The 16,222-nt window shown below is 32.2% G+C and overlaps 1 protein-coding gene across 1 annotated transcript in view; it reads left to right on the forward strand.

Moving 5' to 3' along the window:
- LOC106711564 (nephrin) overlaps positions 1-16,222 on the forward strand; it is a 197,915-nt gene that overhangs the window by 140,679 nt on the left and 41,014 nt on the right. The window contains exon 8 of the mRNA XM_045684815.1: positions 4,435-4,588. Within this exon, the coding sequence (XP_045540771.1) occupies positions 4,435-4,588 (154 nt within the window). The remainder of the gene's footprint in view (positions 1-4,434; positions 4,589-16,222) is intronic.

The following is a 16,222-nucleotide window of genomic DNA, read 5'->3' on the forward strand; positions in this document are numbered from 1 at the left end:
TTAATTTCGCTTTGTATGTCTGTTACTACATCTACTCTTTGATATAGCAAATTAAAATGGTTTATGGAAAGCTTTTAAAAAAAATAATAATAATAATATAGCCCTTTATTCTGAAATTATCAGAAATATACACGTGATATAAAAATTTATAAAATGTCCCTAATCTCAGTGTGCCTCTTTTCATAGGCCTCCTTTAAACGTTTCCATTGTTTTCTGTTGTGGGCGACTCTCCTCCAATATGGGCCGGCTGCCATCTTTATGTCGTCCTCCCATCTCAGAGGCTGCCGACCTCTACTCCTTTGCCCATCTCTCGGATACCATTCTGTTATCGCCCTGCTCCATTTTCCTCTCGTGTCTCGCATCATGTGACCAGTCCAACGCCATTTGAGTTGATCTATCCTGACTAAGATGTCCTGATAAAGCTTTTAGGGTTGACAAATTGTGTGAAGATTTAAAATAGCCTTCAAATTGTTCACATATTTACTAGAATCATTTTAAGTGACTATATAATGCATACGCGTTGTTCTTGTGACGTCATCCTTGAGGTATTTTCCCTGAACGCAGGATCCTCTATATTTGCATACGAACAGGTTAGCAAATATTCAAGGACCTTTGCATCCATTAGCATCGGTTAACGCATAACCAGGAATATTACACGAGACTTAAAAATACTTAATTTTGTTTTATAATCATTTTTTTTACAGTGCAACCACAATGTTACCCAGGAATAATGTTATTTGTTGACAAGGAACAAAAAATCTAATAGGAAATATAGCCTATGTCACCAGGAGATAGTGTAGCTTCCCAACAGTGAAAGAGTTTTTCCTGTTCAGTAGTTTTGAAGCCTCAAAGCAAACAAATAAACCAACAAATTTTTCCACTTTACAATTTGTAGATCATCCAGTACATATTTAAACTGAATTACTACCGCAATCCAATGTAGCCAAAGAAAAATATTTTCTTTCATAAAAGTAAAATATATTCCAATTTTAAATTCTGTACTTACATTATAATTGAATTTAAAAAAATTGAACTAATATTAATTCTCATCCCGACATACTTTAATTGACACGCACAACAAAGAACATTTTAAATCGATAAAGACCCCTTCCCCCTCTACACGAGTGCCACAAGACAAAGGAGTCTGCACAGACCGCGCGTGTATCTTTAATTGTAACAAAAGTCGGTCGCGGGTAAACAATAACGTATCAAACTTCGCAAGAGGGCGCTGCGAACGCTTGACTGCATATAACACCGAACTGTTACATCGTTTAAAGAGTAATTCTTAAAGAATTAACACTTTAAAAAATTAAACTTTAACAAGCAATAGGTTATTTAAAAAAATCAATGTACCTATACACTTATGAAAATCTAGGAAAGGATTAGAATTTAGTAATAAATAAAACTACCAACGATTCAGTTTTTCAGCCTAAAGAAGGTTAAAATATAACGATAATTATCTCCTTACAAAGTCATGTCATATGTACCGAGTTCAAGTCAAAAACATCAATAAAAACTACTGTTACGTCACTTTGTAAATACACCCTCAACACATTTCCAGGCCGAGGAACAATAGCCGTTTAATTACGAACATACACTACAGTCTGCAGGCTCTTATTATATTTTGTTACATTAACATAACAGAGGGATGGTAAGGGTGGGGGAGGTTTTTGTACAAACTGACATATATTCTTCGTTACATTTAGAATCACAATACAAAATAAAAACGTCAACTCATCTGCAGTTCCTCTAGTGTTGCGGATGTACATGGGCGTCGATGATCCTTGGTGTTCCCACCGTTCGTTTACCCCCTTCTTTTATAAAAAAAAAAACAAACAAAAAGTGTCCAATGAATACTTTAAATCTAAGGTGTCAAACTCAATTTTACAGAGGGCCATATATTTTGAATTAGTAGGTGGGCCAGATTGAACAGTTTTTCAGACGAAATGTAGGTCAGTTTATTTTTGATTCATAAAACAAAGATATCAAAATTATATAGAAATAGAATACGTACGCAATATAATATTACTCAAGTTACTTAACATTACATTAAGAAAGACAAAATTAATACTAACATATGGTATTGTGGAAGAAATTAATGGCACTAATACGGCACTTAACATGATCAGAAACAAAGGCAAGAAATAAACAGGGTAATACGAATAACAAAAGAGAAACTATTGACAAGTACATTTGTGGAGATTTCATTAGGACTTTAGTTGGAACTTGTTTTTAAAGTATGGTAAAGTTTAGCCATTTCTGTTAAGAAATCTATATATATATAAAAGAAAGTCGTGTTAGTTACACTATTTATAACTCAAGAACGGCTGAATCGACTTGACTGAAAATTGGTGGGCAGGTAGCTTAGAACCAGGAAACGGACATAGGATAATTTTTACCCCGTTTTCTATTTTTTATTCCGCGTGGAGGGAGTCGCGGGTAAAAGCTAGTTATTAGATATTTATAAAATATAAGATTTGAAATCATAAGTAAAAAAAAAAAAAACAATTTGCTCATTTTAAACTAAAAAAATTTAGTTAACATTAGAAAAATTATGAACAACTAGTTGTCGCTCGCGACTCCGTCCGCACGGAATTAAAAAATACATAGCCTATATGTCCTTCCAGACTATGTTCTACACCTGTCCCGAATTTCATCAAGATCCGTTGAGCCGTTCCGGAGATGTCTTCAAACAAACATCCATCCATCTAAACATTCGCATTTATAATATTAGTAAGATCGACGTAAACATCAACAACAGTTTGTAATCGCGCTCAGTTTAAAATTGAATTAAATTAGTTTATTTGGTTAAAACGCAGTGAAAATAAAATAAGATAGTAACACTATAAACCAAACAGTAGTTCAATTGTCTAACTGCAGTCATTTTTTTATTCGTTAATATTCATTTAAACAATAGACAAACGCATAAAATAACAAAACTTGTTCAGTGACCATTAATTATCTATGCACAATGAAAAATCTCTCGAAAACGAGTTGAAAAATGTTTCCTCAACGGTAAAGTGGAAAAAGAAAGAAAAAATCATCAAAGACATAAAAGTTAAACAACCTTTTTTTCCCGTTGAAAGGAACATCTACAAATACTTAAAAATTCGAGAGTTCTTTTAATATTTTAAATTGCCCGACAATTTTCACACAGATTGCGATATTCAAAGGGATAAAAAATCTTTTTTTTATTTATTCCTGAAAATTTTTTCTTATAAGCTTTTCCAAGAATAAAGTTCATTGTATAAGACATTTTCTGGAAGCAAGTAGACATAAATTAAATATCTAAAAATACTTCATTCAGTAAATTGATATTTACAATCTTTAATATTATAAATGCGAATGTTTAGATGGATGGATGGATGGATGTTTGTTTGAAGATATTTCCGGAACCGCTCAAGGGATCTAGATGAAATTTGGCACAGATATAGAACATGGTCTGCAAGAACACATAGTCTACTTATTACTGTTTTTTAAATTTCGCGCGAATGGAGTCGCGGGCGACAGCTAGTTAATAAATAAAAAAAAACATCTAATACATCATTCTCTCTCCGCGCGATTCACATCTCTTTTTACGATTTCTTTTTCTCTTCTCACATGTCGCCACAAATATGTGGCCAGTTTGATATCTATGGTAGTTGGTATGACCTCTTCAGTGATGCCAAAGAGGTTTAATATATTATTATCTATATTCAATTTTATACACACTTTAAATAATAATTGCTTCCTAAACAAGAAAATAACGAATAATCCTGGCAGTTATAATCCATTTGTATTAATTGAATACCGAAAAAAGAATGAAGAATAACTTTACAAGTCACCGTACTAATTGAGCAAGTAGAAATTAATTAAAAACGCCAGGTGGTCCCAAAAAAGCTGGTCCTTTCATCCGTGTATCTTGCTTGTGTTTTTAATTGAAAGTTAACTGTTGATAAATCGAGCTTTCTTTTTCACATATACGAAATGTTATTTTTCTTTTCAACCTTTCTTTTATCCATTAATTGCAAAAACATATGTAACCTTTTAACTTATTTCTTATCTATGGACTTCGGTTACTTCGCTATTTTATCTATATCATATACCTTTATTATTAAAAATACTATTGTATTATTTATGCAAGGTTTCTTATTTCTTAAAGACCGACAACGCACCAGTGTCTCTGTTCATTAAAAATGATCTTGGTCGTCAAAGATCTTTTGACGCTTTTAAGGTTCTTTCTGTGAATTCCCTCCTCTGTCGATTAAAAATAAAGTTAGGGAACGCATCTGCAATTACTGATGTCTTTGGGCAGCGGTCCCTTCGCTATTTGGCGGACTCTGGTGACCGCTTGTTCATTTGTCACCTTATGATATAAAAAAAAATGAAAGCGTTAAGACATCACTCTGCTGCTCTTTATCCCTTTATGATATAAGAATGTTCTTTTTTCTTTAGATCCACCGGGCGCACCGTACATCGAAGGTTATGCGGAAGGAGAGACGGTACGCCGTGGTCAAAGTTTGGAACTGGTCTGCCGTAGCCGAGGAGGCAACCCACCAGCTCAGCTCATTTGGTACAAGAATGGAGAGCAGATACGAATGGCATACAGGTAATTTTAAAAGCTTAAAACCCATTTCCACTGATAAGTTATGCGACTGCTATTTTTGACTGATCTTTTCTCATTTACCTAGATTGTAAAGACTTGGCATTATAGATGTGATATTCAATTTACGTTCAGTGTCATATTTCAATATATCAAAACATAAAACATATTAAGTAAGTTATTAAGCAATTATCGTAAAAATTATTTTCCAAAAAAATGCGAATGTGAAGTCATAATTGTTTATTGGAGAGATAAAATCTCCGATTATATTCTGAAACCCAATCAAATAAAACGATCAAATTAATATAAGAAAATTGACAAGAGAAATATTCAAGTACATCGCATTCGTAGGAAGCAATATCCTATCAAAATTTCCAGAAAATACATAACAATATCACGTCCGCGATGTCGGCTTTTTGCCTACGTGGAGATTGTAAAAAAACGACACCCGCAGTGGGTGGCTTTTCCCACCCCCATAGCGCCCACCCCTCTAGACGTTTCAGGGGATCGTATTAAACTGGCAACAGATAGGGCGTATGTCTCCATGATTTATGTAGTTTAATGATGCACCACAATCGATAAATTTTATCGATATAAACAAAACAAACAAAAAATATTATCCTTTATTATCTTCCAAAAACTACCCACACTCTATTAACGACACTACCGATCTTAACATCCATGAAGCGTGAACTTTATATAAAAAGGGAGAAAAAATCGTTTGTGGGTGAAAAAAAAAACAAGTTTATCGACAAATATGTTGTTTACAAATGAACACTTCACTTTAGAATAGTATTAAGACATGCCGCACGTCGACGCAGGCTGATTTATGTGCCTTGCACCCGACCGACTAGGGACGGGGGGAATTATCGATATCCTTTTTCCGTCTGTTTCCGGTTCTAGAAAATGTTGCAAATAAAATAATTCTGCTTCCGAAAATAACATTAGAACATTCATATCAAAGACATAGTGCGAGCATTATACTTCTAGCGGAGATATCTGTTTTAATGTTTCATACAATAGCTTAATGAACCAAGTAAACTTGAATTGAGCTAGAATAATATATTTCTCGGTAATATTTTCCAAATATCGTCACTTATAAATCCATAAGGTTATGAAAATCCTTCAGTTCTAAATACGTTTAATACGCGTAATATGTAGACTTAATAAATTTTAAGATGGCAAACTTGGTACGTCCCGATATTTGTTCTCATTTATTACAAAACAAAAGCCTTTATTGATACTTCCTTTTATAACTTGTTCAATTCAATCTAAAATCTTCAAAACATCAATTTACGAAATTCATCCTTATTGGTACTCTTGAAACTTCAACAAAATCAATACACCCCATTCACCCTAAAAGATACAGTGACGCAGCAAACTTTCGCTCAACAAAGATATCGTTTAAACCCTACTCTATTCAATGCTTTCACGCATACGAACAAATCGGGCCCCCAACAATAACAATTCAATTCCTTTCTCGTTGAAACTCGGCAATTTTATCGATAATAATCAATCCGGGTACAGCACTGTTCGATACTGTTCCGTCGAAATTTCCCCAAATAATATTTTATTATTTGCTTCCTTTGTAATTCTTACCTGAGTCTTTCTTTCGGGAGCTTATCGATTGATCCTCAAGGCGTGGCTTAACCTGTCACGCTATTACCCCTCCCAAGTGACAGGCTGTCACTCAGCCATTTCCCAGAATAGATTTCGGGATTACGGGATCGAATCTACGGAGCGTAAATATATTATGCGCTAGTGTTCTGATAAAATGTAACGAGCTACATAAATATTGTTAGCTTGACACGTGCGAATATTCCTTAAACGTTTATTACTTCATACTAAAATACCAATTGGTCTCTAATCTATCTAATCTAGGTCCTCTATCATTTTATATAAATATACAGAACTCAGAGTCTTATCTTGGTTCCATACTGTGTATGTATAAAAATATTTACTCTTTAAACTTTTTTGAAAATTCTCTAACCAATTTATGGACGTAAGATTTATGATTTACCATCGATAAAAACTTTTCACACCACTAACCAAGTTAAGTTGGTCTACATTTTATAATTCCAACTATGCGACCAACAATTTGTATTAAAGCTTTTCCTCTTAGTAACTTGTAAAGCGTAGTTAAAAGGGACTTTTGAATTATTTCAATGCAGTACTTACCGTGACTCTGTGTGCGTGTGTGTGTGTGTGTGTGTGTCTGTGTGTGTAATTTAATCTTAATTACTACATCATAAGGTGCGGCATTCGTAACAAATTTCACTGGCAAATTACTAGCCTGTACTGTGGTTTACTCGATTAAGTGACGTCATGTGTTTAGTGATGTACAATAAATGAATGGCTTAATGTTATCGACTTTTGTTTTATCCAAAACATTTCATTAAAGATGCAATAATACGTTTTAAAAACTAGGCTGTTATAAATTTTATTAATTGATTCATTTATCATGTGTAAAATCATACATAGTTAATTTAGAAAATATTTTGATTAGTCCGAGATCTGTTGGCGTTGCATTACATGCCTGAACCTAGCTTAGCGCTTAAGTAGGTAATGTTTGAATTAAAAAAATGTACTCGCCTAAACCGGGAGTGTTCGCGAGAAGTCGTATATGTTTTATTCATTCACATTCCCATTTCCTTTTGTAAAGTTCTCATTAATAACAGTTTAAACAGAACGAACCAACCGGCCCGGGAATAAATCCGTACGTATTCTTTCATAGAAATTTCCAAGCTTAAATCTCTGGAATACATGAATGAATAATACAAACGGCGAAAAATATTACTTTTCATGTGCAACCGCGTTCAGTGTTACATTACAGAATAACCCCCCATTCCCTACTCGTAAAGGAAATGAGAATGCCCAATAGAAATTTATTCGCAACCGAAACCGACTAAGTAAAGGCACAAATCTTTCGAAGACATTTACTCTCGCGGACTACCGAGATATCGATGCTTTTATAAAAAGGTTTTTTTCGTAATGTGATGAAAACAAATCCAAGAGACATTTTATCAAGCAAAATACATATAAAAGCCTGACTTACTTATTAAAAGCGAAGAAATGCTCCTGAAATTCTCTGACGTACTGTAGTACATACTATATTACGAATATTGAATTTATTATTTTATTTTACTACTGTTAATTACAAAAAAATCCCAAGAATTTCATATTTAAATATCTACATAATACAGTCTGCTACTTATTTAATTTATTAACAAAACAAAAGCCGAATTAATGAAATTTTCTAAGAAGAAAAACATTTGGGTTATTCTTATTATAACAACACATTAAAGTATATCCCCAGGCGGTGGCTCGTAAAGATGTCACAGGCCTATTGTCACGTGCTCGTTATGCCGATATCGACTATCGATAAAATGTAACTCGACTCATCACTAGTGATGTATACAGGCTGTGTTTATTCTAGTAAAATGCTTACTTCGTCACATTTTACTATAGGATTTAGAAATAGTACACTGATAAATTGTCACTTCGTTGAGAGTTGATTATTTATCATACGTATATAATTTTTTCCTATTTTATGATTCGTCTATATCTAAATCTAAAATGTAATAGATGGATTTGACTAGAAATCTATAGATACGTTAATAATATGAAATTCAGTTTCATTTAACGAGTCAGTTTTTACTTTTTTTAACACTTAAATTACTAGATAAAATTTATTATTTCCTATCTATTGAAAAGGCCGAATTACATTTCTCAACCCAAATGGCATCACAAAATTAAACCAAAGTAACTTTGCCAATGAAAATTATATATCGTAAGCCATGAATATGTTGTGAGGCCATTTCTCTAGATAACGTCAATATTGTAAAAAACACAATGCTTGGAATTGGGCCAACTTCCGAGGCTGCGGCGACACATTTATCATGTAATATAATTATCTAATTTGTGGCCTACGTCTATTTCCTACGAATTGATCTAATATAAGTTTATTGGGTAGCGCTGAGTGGTTTTAAATCAATATACTTTGATTTATACTTTTTGTATGTATAAAAATGAAAGAATGTTGTACTCATAGACTACGTTAACAAAACTAAATCATGAATTATTTAAGTAAATAATAATCTAGACCAGTCATGTCACAGATAAGGCCCTCGATCTCAATGTGTCAATCTGTTTTCAATCTGGCCCACCTACGAATTCAAAATTTAATATATAGCCCTCTGCAAAATTGAGTTTGACACCTCTGATCTAGAGAATCCAAAATTATTTTTAAATCCTTTATAAATTAATGCTTACTTTTTTTTGATTAGTTTATGTAAGTATACGATTTAAAAGCATTTTCTTGATATAATTTAAAGAACATCAAACACAATGTATCCAAAAATTCAAAGCAGTCCATTTATCATACCCGTGGAAGCCATCCAAACGCAGTTATAAAGCGACAAAATATGTTTAACAAAAGAGAAATATAAAAAATCCCGGAGATTCGAACGAAATGACTCTTAATTTCTATTATCAAAGAATAATTTAGCTATTGGCCTAATGCCAACAATTTCAGACACGTAAAATAACGCGAAAACGTAGTTTCGTTGACAATTTGACGGCAAAGCAAGAGGCATATTGAGAACTTCAGAACTAAGTGTTTTTCAGTCTGGAATGCATTTTCCCCAGACAACGCGGGGGCTCTTTTTTTGTTTTTGTTGTTATCGTCTCGTTTCCCCTTTGACGTTTGTTATTTATTGTTTGAAAATGTTAAATTTATACAAAGCTTTGTAATTTCAAGCGCAGAGCAATTGCAGGAAAAGCTCTCCTTTTATTTTATCGCGTTAACATTGGTTATTTGACGTTTTATTTTATTTTTTTGTTTTAAATGATCCATTTTATTAATTTGATATTCTTTCAATTTTTAGTAGTTACATTTACAGAGGCTTTTTTATTTCTTTCCAAACTTTATTAGAGGACTTTTGAAAACTTGTGTGTACAATTATTCGTTAAATTATTTAGACGCGTTTTTTGAGTCACAGTAACATCACCTCATAATATTGGATTTTAGAGGTTTTACGTTAATACGAAAAAAATCCTTAAAAGAATAACCTACCTTCTAAAACAATTTCATTTCTTCCTTTCTGAAATGAGCACTTACGCAACTTACGGATAGATGGCACTGGTATCAAAAGCGCTCAGATACTTGGCGTCCCTCGAAATGGCTACGCAAAAACTCTCAGACAGAATAATATATGATAGGGGATAAGGATTAGGAGGTATATGCCCGGTCAGAGTTCGATTCCGGGTTAAGCCTTTAGAATTTCCCGACGGCTTATCTATTGTGGATCTTTTCGCCCGATTGTGTCTGGTATTTGGCTAAGGAAATGAAAACTTCGTGACAGATATTTATATCTTTATTAGTTTGCGAAAGATTTAATATTTATTTCAGTAAAATTTATTTTTTTTCTAAATTTTTTCAATCGTAAATTCCTGTCCAAGATTATGCCCTTTATACATTAATTATCTCAATCCCAAACTCGCCAAAACATTTCCTACGATGTCAAAGATCGTGAAGCTGTTCGTGATCGTGAACTTCTTGTAACAGTCCGTGCATGATAGCTCTTAAAGTCTGTAAAATATTAGAGTATAACAGATAAGCAAAGAATTCTATTAACTAAAAATGTATTATAACATTAAAATAAATATCGAAAAAATAACATCCAATTAACCAACTACTGTATATTTCATTTCCAATACAAATGGAAAAATACGTAACATTATCGAATCAAATTTTCCCAGACATTAGCTAAATAACATATCTTACTGCTTTATCCAATATCAGTAAGAATAACTATTACGCCCATTAAACTGTATCCCTTCAGGAGGCTGTATTGACGCAGGCTCTATGCGATATTCATAAATTTGCTTGTTATTCCTTCGATAAACGGAAAGATATCATATTGTATTAAAATAAAATATATAAGACAATCGACTAGGATGACAAAGTAGATTGGTCCAAGTCAAAAGATGATGGTATTTACAAAAAAAGTTAAAGCTCTTCAAAATTAAGTAGTGATTGTCTTTTAATAATGGTAAAAATCGTACATATATCTAATTTTCCTTTTATATAGTACTCTTATATTATTGTATACATGCGTAGATTTTTACTTGTTTGTGAATTAGTTGACAGATGTATGAGAGGACCGCGTCCAAATTTTTATCCATAATCTCTGCCCACCCTTTTTTTTACAGAAGTGAGCTGTATAGTTGTATTTTTGTAAGTAACAGTTATTAAATTTCTATTTTTGGAACATTAGTGATAACAATGTATCAAAATATTTGTCATTTAATTTCTTTTAATGTAATAAATGCTATAATCTTAAGCATTGGACCACAACGTAAGTTACACGGAAAAGGGAAAAATGTTTCCTTTGTAACACTATACTGATGCTAAATTGAGTGAAATTACACTCGAATAAGCTGTGTAAAGGTCGGAGAAATTTAATAGCTCCATACTAAACAACGTTGTTAGAGTTGGGTTAATACCTTATAGCATTTACTTTTAAACTATCTTGTGAGAAATCCTTTTATTCCTTTGTAATAGAGCTTGTGCAATTGTAGAGCTATTCTTTTGCGCATTCTATATTATTATGCACAAATGTCAATACTTAAGCACGTGTATAAAAATTTTGTTATCATTCACATTGAATAAACAGATCTCTATTTCTGAATAGGTTTGTAAGATTGCGTAACTTTTTTTCCGTGCTTGTATTAAAATTAACAGCTGTAGAATATGTTAGTCATTTTTGTGTTAATACTCTATCTACACGTAAAAAATAACTAATTAAGATTAAAATGTTAGCCATCACTTTTTTAAAATCTTAACAAATCCATCGCTAAAACTAATAATTCCTAAAAAAAACTTTGAGAACATAATCAATTTTTTCTTACTGACAAGCTGAAAATTATGAAACATTTTTCGGGAAGAAATTTTTATTCATTTGTTAAAAAAAAACGAACTTTGGTAAGACGGGGTCGCGTCAAGTTTATCAGAGCGGCTTCTGTCCATTCATTAATCAATCTTCTTAGCCTTTGAATTTTTTATACGCTGTTACAAGGTTACGTCACAGCGAAGAATCAAAACTGTCTACCGTTTTTGGCAAGATAAAGTTTTCTTAACGTGGGTTGGGTCAGTGCGAAATTTACTTCAAAATAAATTCAGATTTTTTTTTCTTAAATTAATCATGAGGCGATAGAATTATTTAGCTACTGCATGTTAGATTTATTATTTGATTTTAAGTATGGATTACAGTGTGTTTAAAAAAAACCTTCAACACAACTAATTATTTTTTAAGGAGTTTTTTAGCCGTTTTCGTATACATAAAATATAATGATATCTGTTTTCGAAGACACTGAGAAGGATATGTCATCGTATGAGCGCTTTGGCAGTGAAAACTCACGTTAACATTTTATTCTGCAGTAAGAAGTTAATGTCTTTTATAAAAGAAGATTCGTTGCCATCTTAAGTGAGGTTTACTTCTAAAAACATTCGCCGCCAACGAGATTAAGTAATAAATAACGCCTCAGAAAATTTAGAGAGAAATTTATATTTTAATGGTCGAAGTTACAAGCGGTAGCGATTTTAATTTTTATTGTAAATTTGGCTTAAAAATATCAATGTGTTAAACTATTACCCAAATTTATTTAACGATTGCATAAATAATTCCTATACAAATTTAGTATGATAAATCTTCACTAAGGGTCCTTCTTAGTTACCACTTTACCACTCTGAGTGTATCAGAGTAGAATAACTGTTTCATTAACGAGTAATTTTTCGTTAGTTAAGAACTAAAATTGTTAAGTCATTACATAAAACTTTTAACCTATGAAGTTATTTGTCATCTTAATAAAATTGTAAGACCTATTGGTTGTGCTAAACATATATTTTTATTTCTTCAATTAAACAATAATCAGTTATCTTCTTCTTCTCGCGAAGGTCGGCGATCAATAAAGCAATCTGCATTCTCGAAAACGCAGCTCTGAATAACGGGTACTTTTTCCTAACCACTAGCGTAGGTTTTTTAGTAAGGACATCCTTCTTCGTCCTTATCTTATAACTTGGACCAATGCCACTTCACTGCATCATGCGCCTCTTTTGATAAATGTGTGAATAAAATCATCCTCACATACAATAAAGGCAGCGTGTAAACAATATAAAAAATAGCCTTAAAACTGTTAATCAAATGGTTATTTTTTATCGAGTCATTATATTTATTTAAGGTTTGAGTACTTACAGTTAATTTGACAATATTTAACTTTTTTAAATTTAGTTTAACTTAACTTTTTTAATTTAGTGTAAAGTTTAACTTTCGGACTTTCTCCGTAATTAAAGATTTGGCATAATATCTGGATATTAATTATCACATCTGTTTGCATATGTATTCTTCACATCAAACACACATAAGCAACATAATATTCTATATAGTGAAAAAGTTATATTTAAAATATTACAGATATATAGATAAGTTAACTAAATGTATATAGGTCGAAGGTCGAATGAGAACCATCGAAAATATCATTTTTTGTAAAGGTCCAGAGATTGGATCTGTCGGGAGAAACGGTTTCGGGAAGGAAATAGGAATTTTAACAAGAATCGAGGATCGCAACCTTATAACTTACATTCGATTTTTCCGTCAAATGAAAAAAAAACTAAATAATATATCTGCCGTTTAAATCTAATATTTGATTCGATTAGTTAGTTTTTTTCTTTTGATCGTCTACCCCTTTTTTTTAAATATTTTTTTTCTCATATCATACGTAAAAAATCCTTAAAAGGTTAAAGTTTATTATTATTATTAAGTAATCGAAGTGTAACTGTATTTTAACGCACAATGTAGAACATAGTCTGAAAGAACACATAGGCTACTTATTAAGTTTTTTTTTAATTCCGCGCGGACGGAGTCTCGGGCTACAACTAGTAGTATACAAAACTCTATTTTGTAATAATTGAATACGTTAAAAGTTTCCGCTTGACGGACTTCAACTTTGACCCTCTGTTCCCTTCGTGGGAAGATGTTTATCTTGAATCGGCTTCTTTTAAATTACATATAATTTCTTTCTTTCTTTCTCATTTTTAATTATGATTGATATAATTGACTGTACATTAATTAAGCTTGGTTCTGAATTCAAATTACGATTTAAAACCAATGATATTTAATAAAGATAAAAATATTTAAAAAAGATACAAAAGTAATGTTTGGAAAATACAAATAGGTATAATATAATAATTAGTTGTCGCCTCGACTCCATCCGCGCCGAATTTAATAAAAACGTAATAAGTAGCCTATGTGTTCTTCCGTACTATGTTGTACATTTGTGCCAAATTTCATCTAGATCCGTTGAGCCGTTCCGGAGATACCTACAAACAAACATACATCCAAACATTCGCATTTATAATATTAGTAAAATGGGCAATAAAACTATTTTATTGCAAATTAATATTAGTTATTTTCCTCACAGTTAAGAAGGTAATTAGTAAATTATTAGATTAATTTTATAGATTCACCCGCTACCGCTTGCACTTGTACCATACACTAATAATTAGTGATCTGAATGCGGCCTGTGATTGGTCAACCGTTGTAGCAATTTGTAAGTCGACACTTTTTTTGCTACTGTACAACAATTGCTCTTATTTTGCACCACAACGCTCCGAATGTTTAAATTAATATAGTAATTTAACGCTTTAGTTACCAATTTATATCTATATTAGCGGTCGCCCGTGACTCTGTCAGCGCATAAAAATATCAGAAACAAAAGCAGCCTTACAGACATACATTTTATATTTATATATATATATATATATATATATATTTACAGGGGAAATTAAAAAAAAACGTTTTTAAAAACAATAAAAACTTTTGTCAAAGTTTTGATTGTTGTATAAATAAAATAATTAATGCTTAATTCCAAATACTGACTACCAAAATAAAAATATAACAACCAAATAATAACGGGATTTAAATCGCCCAGTATAGTCACCAAATGTACAGCAAAGTAAAAGTGTAAGTACACATGCGTACAAAACTGATTAGCATTTGTCATAAAAAATATGATAGCATATTCAGTAGTATTGATTGTGTACGCGATTGTACCAGCCATTAGTATTCGTAGCGCATACATTTCGTCAAAGCGTTTGTTGATTAATTGCCTCACAGACTCGCAATAGCCCACATTACTGACAACATTCAATGAAACACCGAATAGGCACAAGTATTTTAAACTAGTCGAATTCAATTGCAATGAGAAATTTTAACATAGGAAGGGGAAGGTAATCAACGCATCTGCAATTGTATATATCCATGGCCAGCGGTCGCTTCGCTATTTCGGCAAATCAAGATGGCCGCACACACGTTTGCCACCTTAAAAAAACTATCTAAACAAGTTTAAATATAAGGCTGTAATTACATACTTAACTGTTATTTAACTGTTTATTATTTACTTAGTATCCTAATAGGCTTCACTAAACGCACGACATGTAAAATTTTATGACTGGTGGAATTACTTGACTGGATGCAAGATACTTGCACGTCTTATGTTTTACTGCCACGCTCGAGTAAATCCCTAAACCCCCGCTTTCATTCCCCTATTACTTCAAGAAGGCCTTAATGAACTATTGTTATTTGGTGTGGTTTAACCCACAGGATACTGACCTCATTGCATACTACTAACAAATTAATTACATCTCATAAAAGTTAAATATAAGTGTAATAATTTAAACGTTGCTATAGCGCATAAAGCCTTTTGAAATGCTTTTAAAAATATATAAAAAGGCAAAGAGGTTAAGCCGTTTTCAGCTGAGAAATTTGAGTGCGTAGTGGAAAGGCCTTTATAAAATATTTTGCGTTCTAAAAAAAAGAATTACTGGCGACAAATAACGGTAAATGTGTTAAGAATTATTAAGAGCATGTTTAGGGTTTTTTTTTTCAATATTAAATAAAGAAATTTGTTGCTTTTGGAGAGTATAAGTTGTATCGTAAGTAAATTAAAAAAAGAAAATATTCCCTTCAATATAAACTTTTTTTTTCGGAATTTTCTTAATAAGTATTTTCGTTTATAAATAATAATTATTGCTTAAATCATTCACGCTCGTAACCTAGAGCATGCAGAGACAACAGACTTCCATTCTACTCAGTACAGGAATATCACACAAAAGACAGGCGTGAAGTGGAAGTTATTATGTGTTTCGTCTGATGAGTATGTGTCCCGGACTTAATTTTAAAACACATTCCATTCCCACCCTTATCTTATAAGGAAAGGATAAGAAGGGGAAGGAGTCGAAGGAGAAATATACTCTTTCTGTGAATCACCACCTCCATCTACCGATTAGAAATCTGCAATTACAGATGTCTAAAGGTCGCTTAGTTATGACAGCAAAGTCAGGTTAATACTTGTTCGCTTTCCACCTTAAACTACAGAAAAAAAATTCCCTTGCTTTCCACATTCATACATCTAGATAATTGACAGTAACGTTTGCCTTTTACAAAATTAAATATCAAAGTTATGCTATAAACTACATGATCATGAGAAAGGCAACAGACCGTGTTAAAGTCCGCCCCAAGCGCACCACCGTGAAGGCCCACACTTACATTCAATATTCGGCAACACTTTAGTAAGTGTACG

This window comes from Papilio machaon, chromosome 27, assembly GCF_912999745.1.
Source record: "Papilio machaon chromosome 27, ilPapMach1.1, whole genome shotgun sequence".
NCBI classification, from domain to species: Eukaryota; Metazoa; Arthropoda; class Insecta; order Lepidoptera; family Papilionidae; genus Papilio; species Papilio machaon.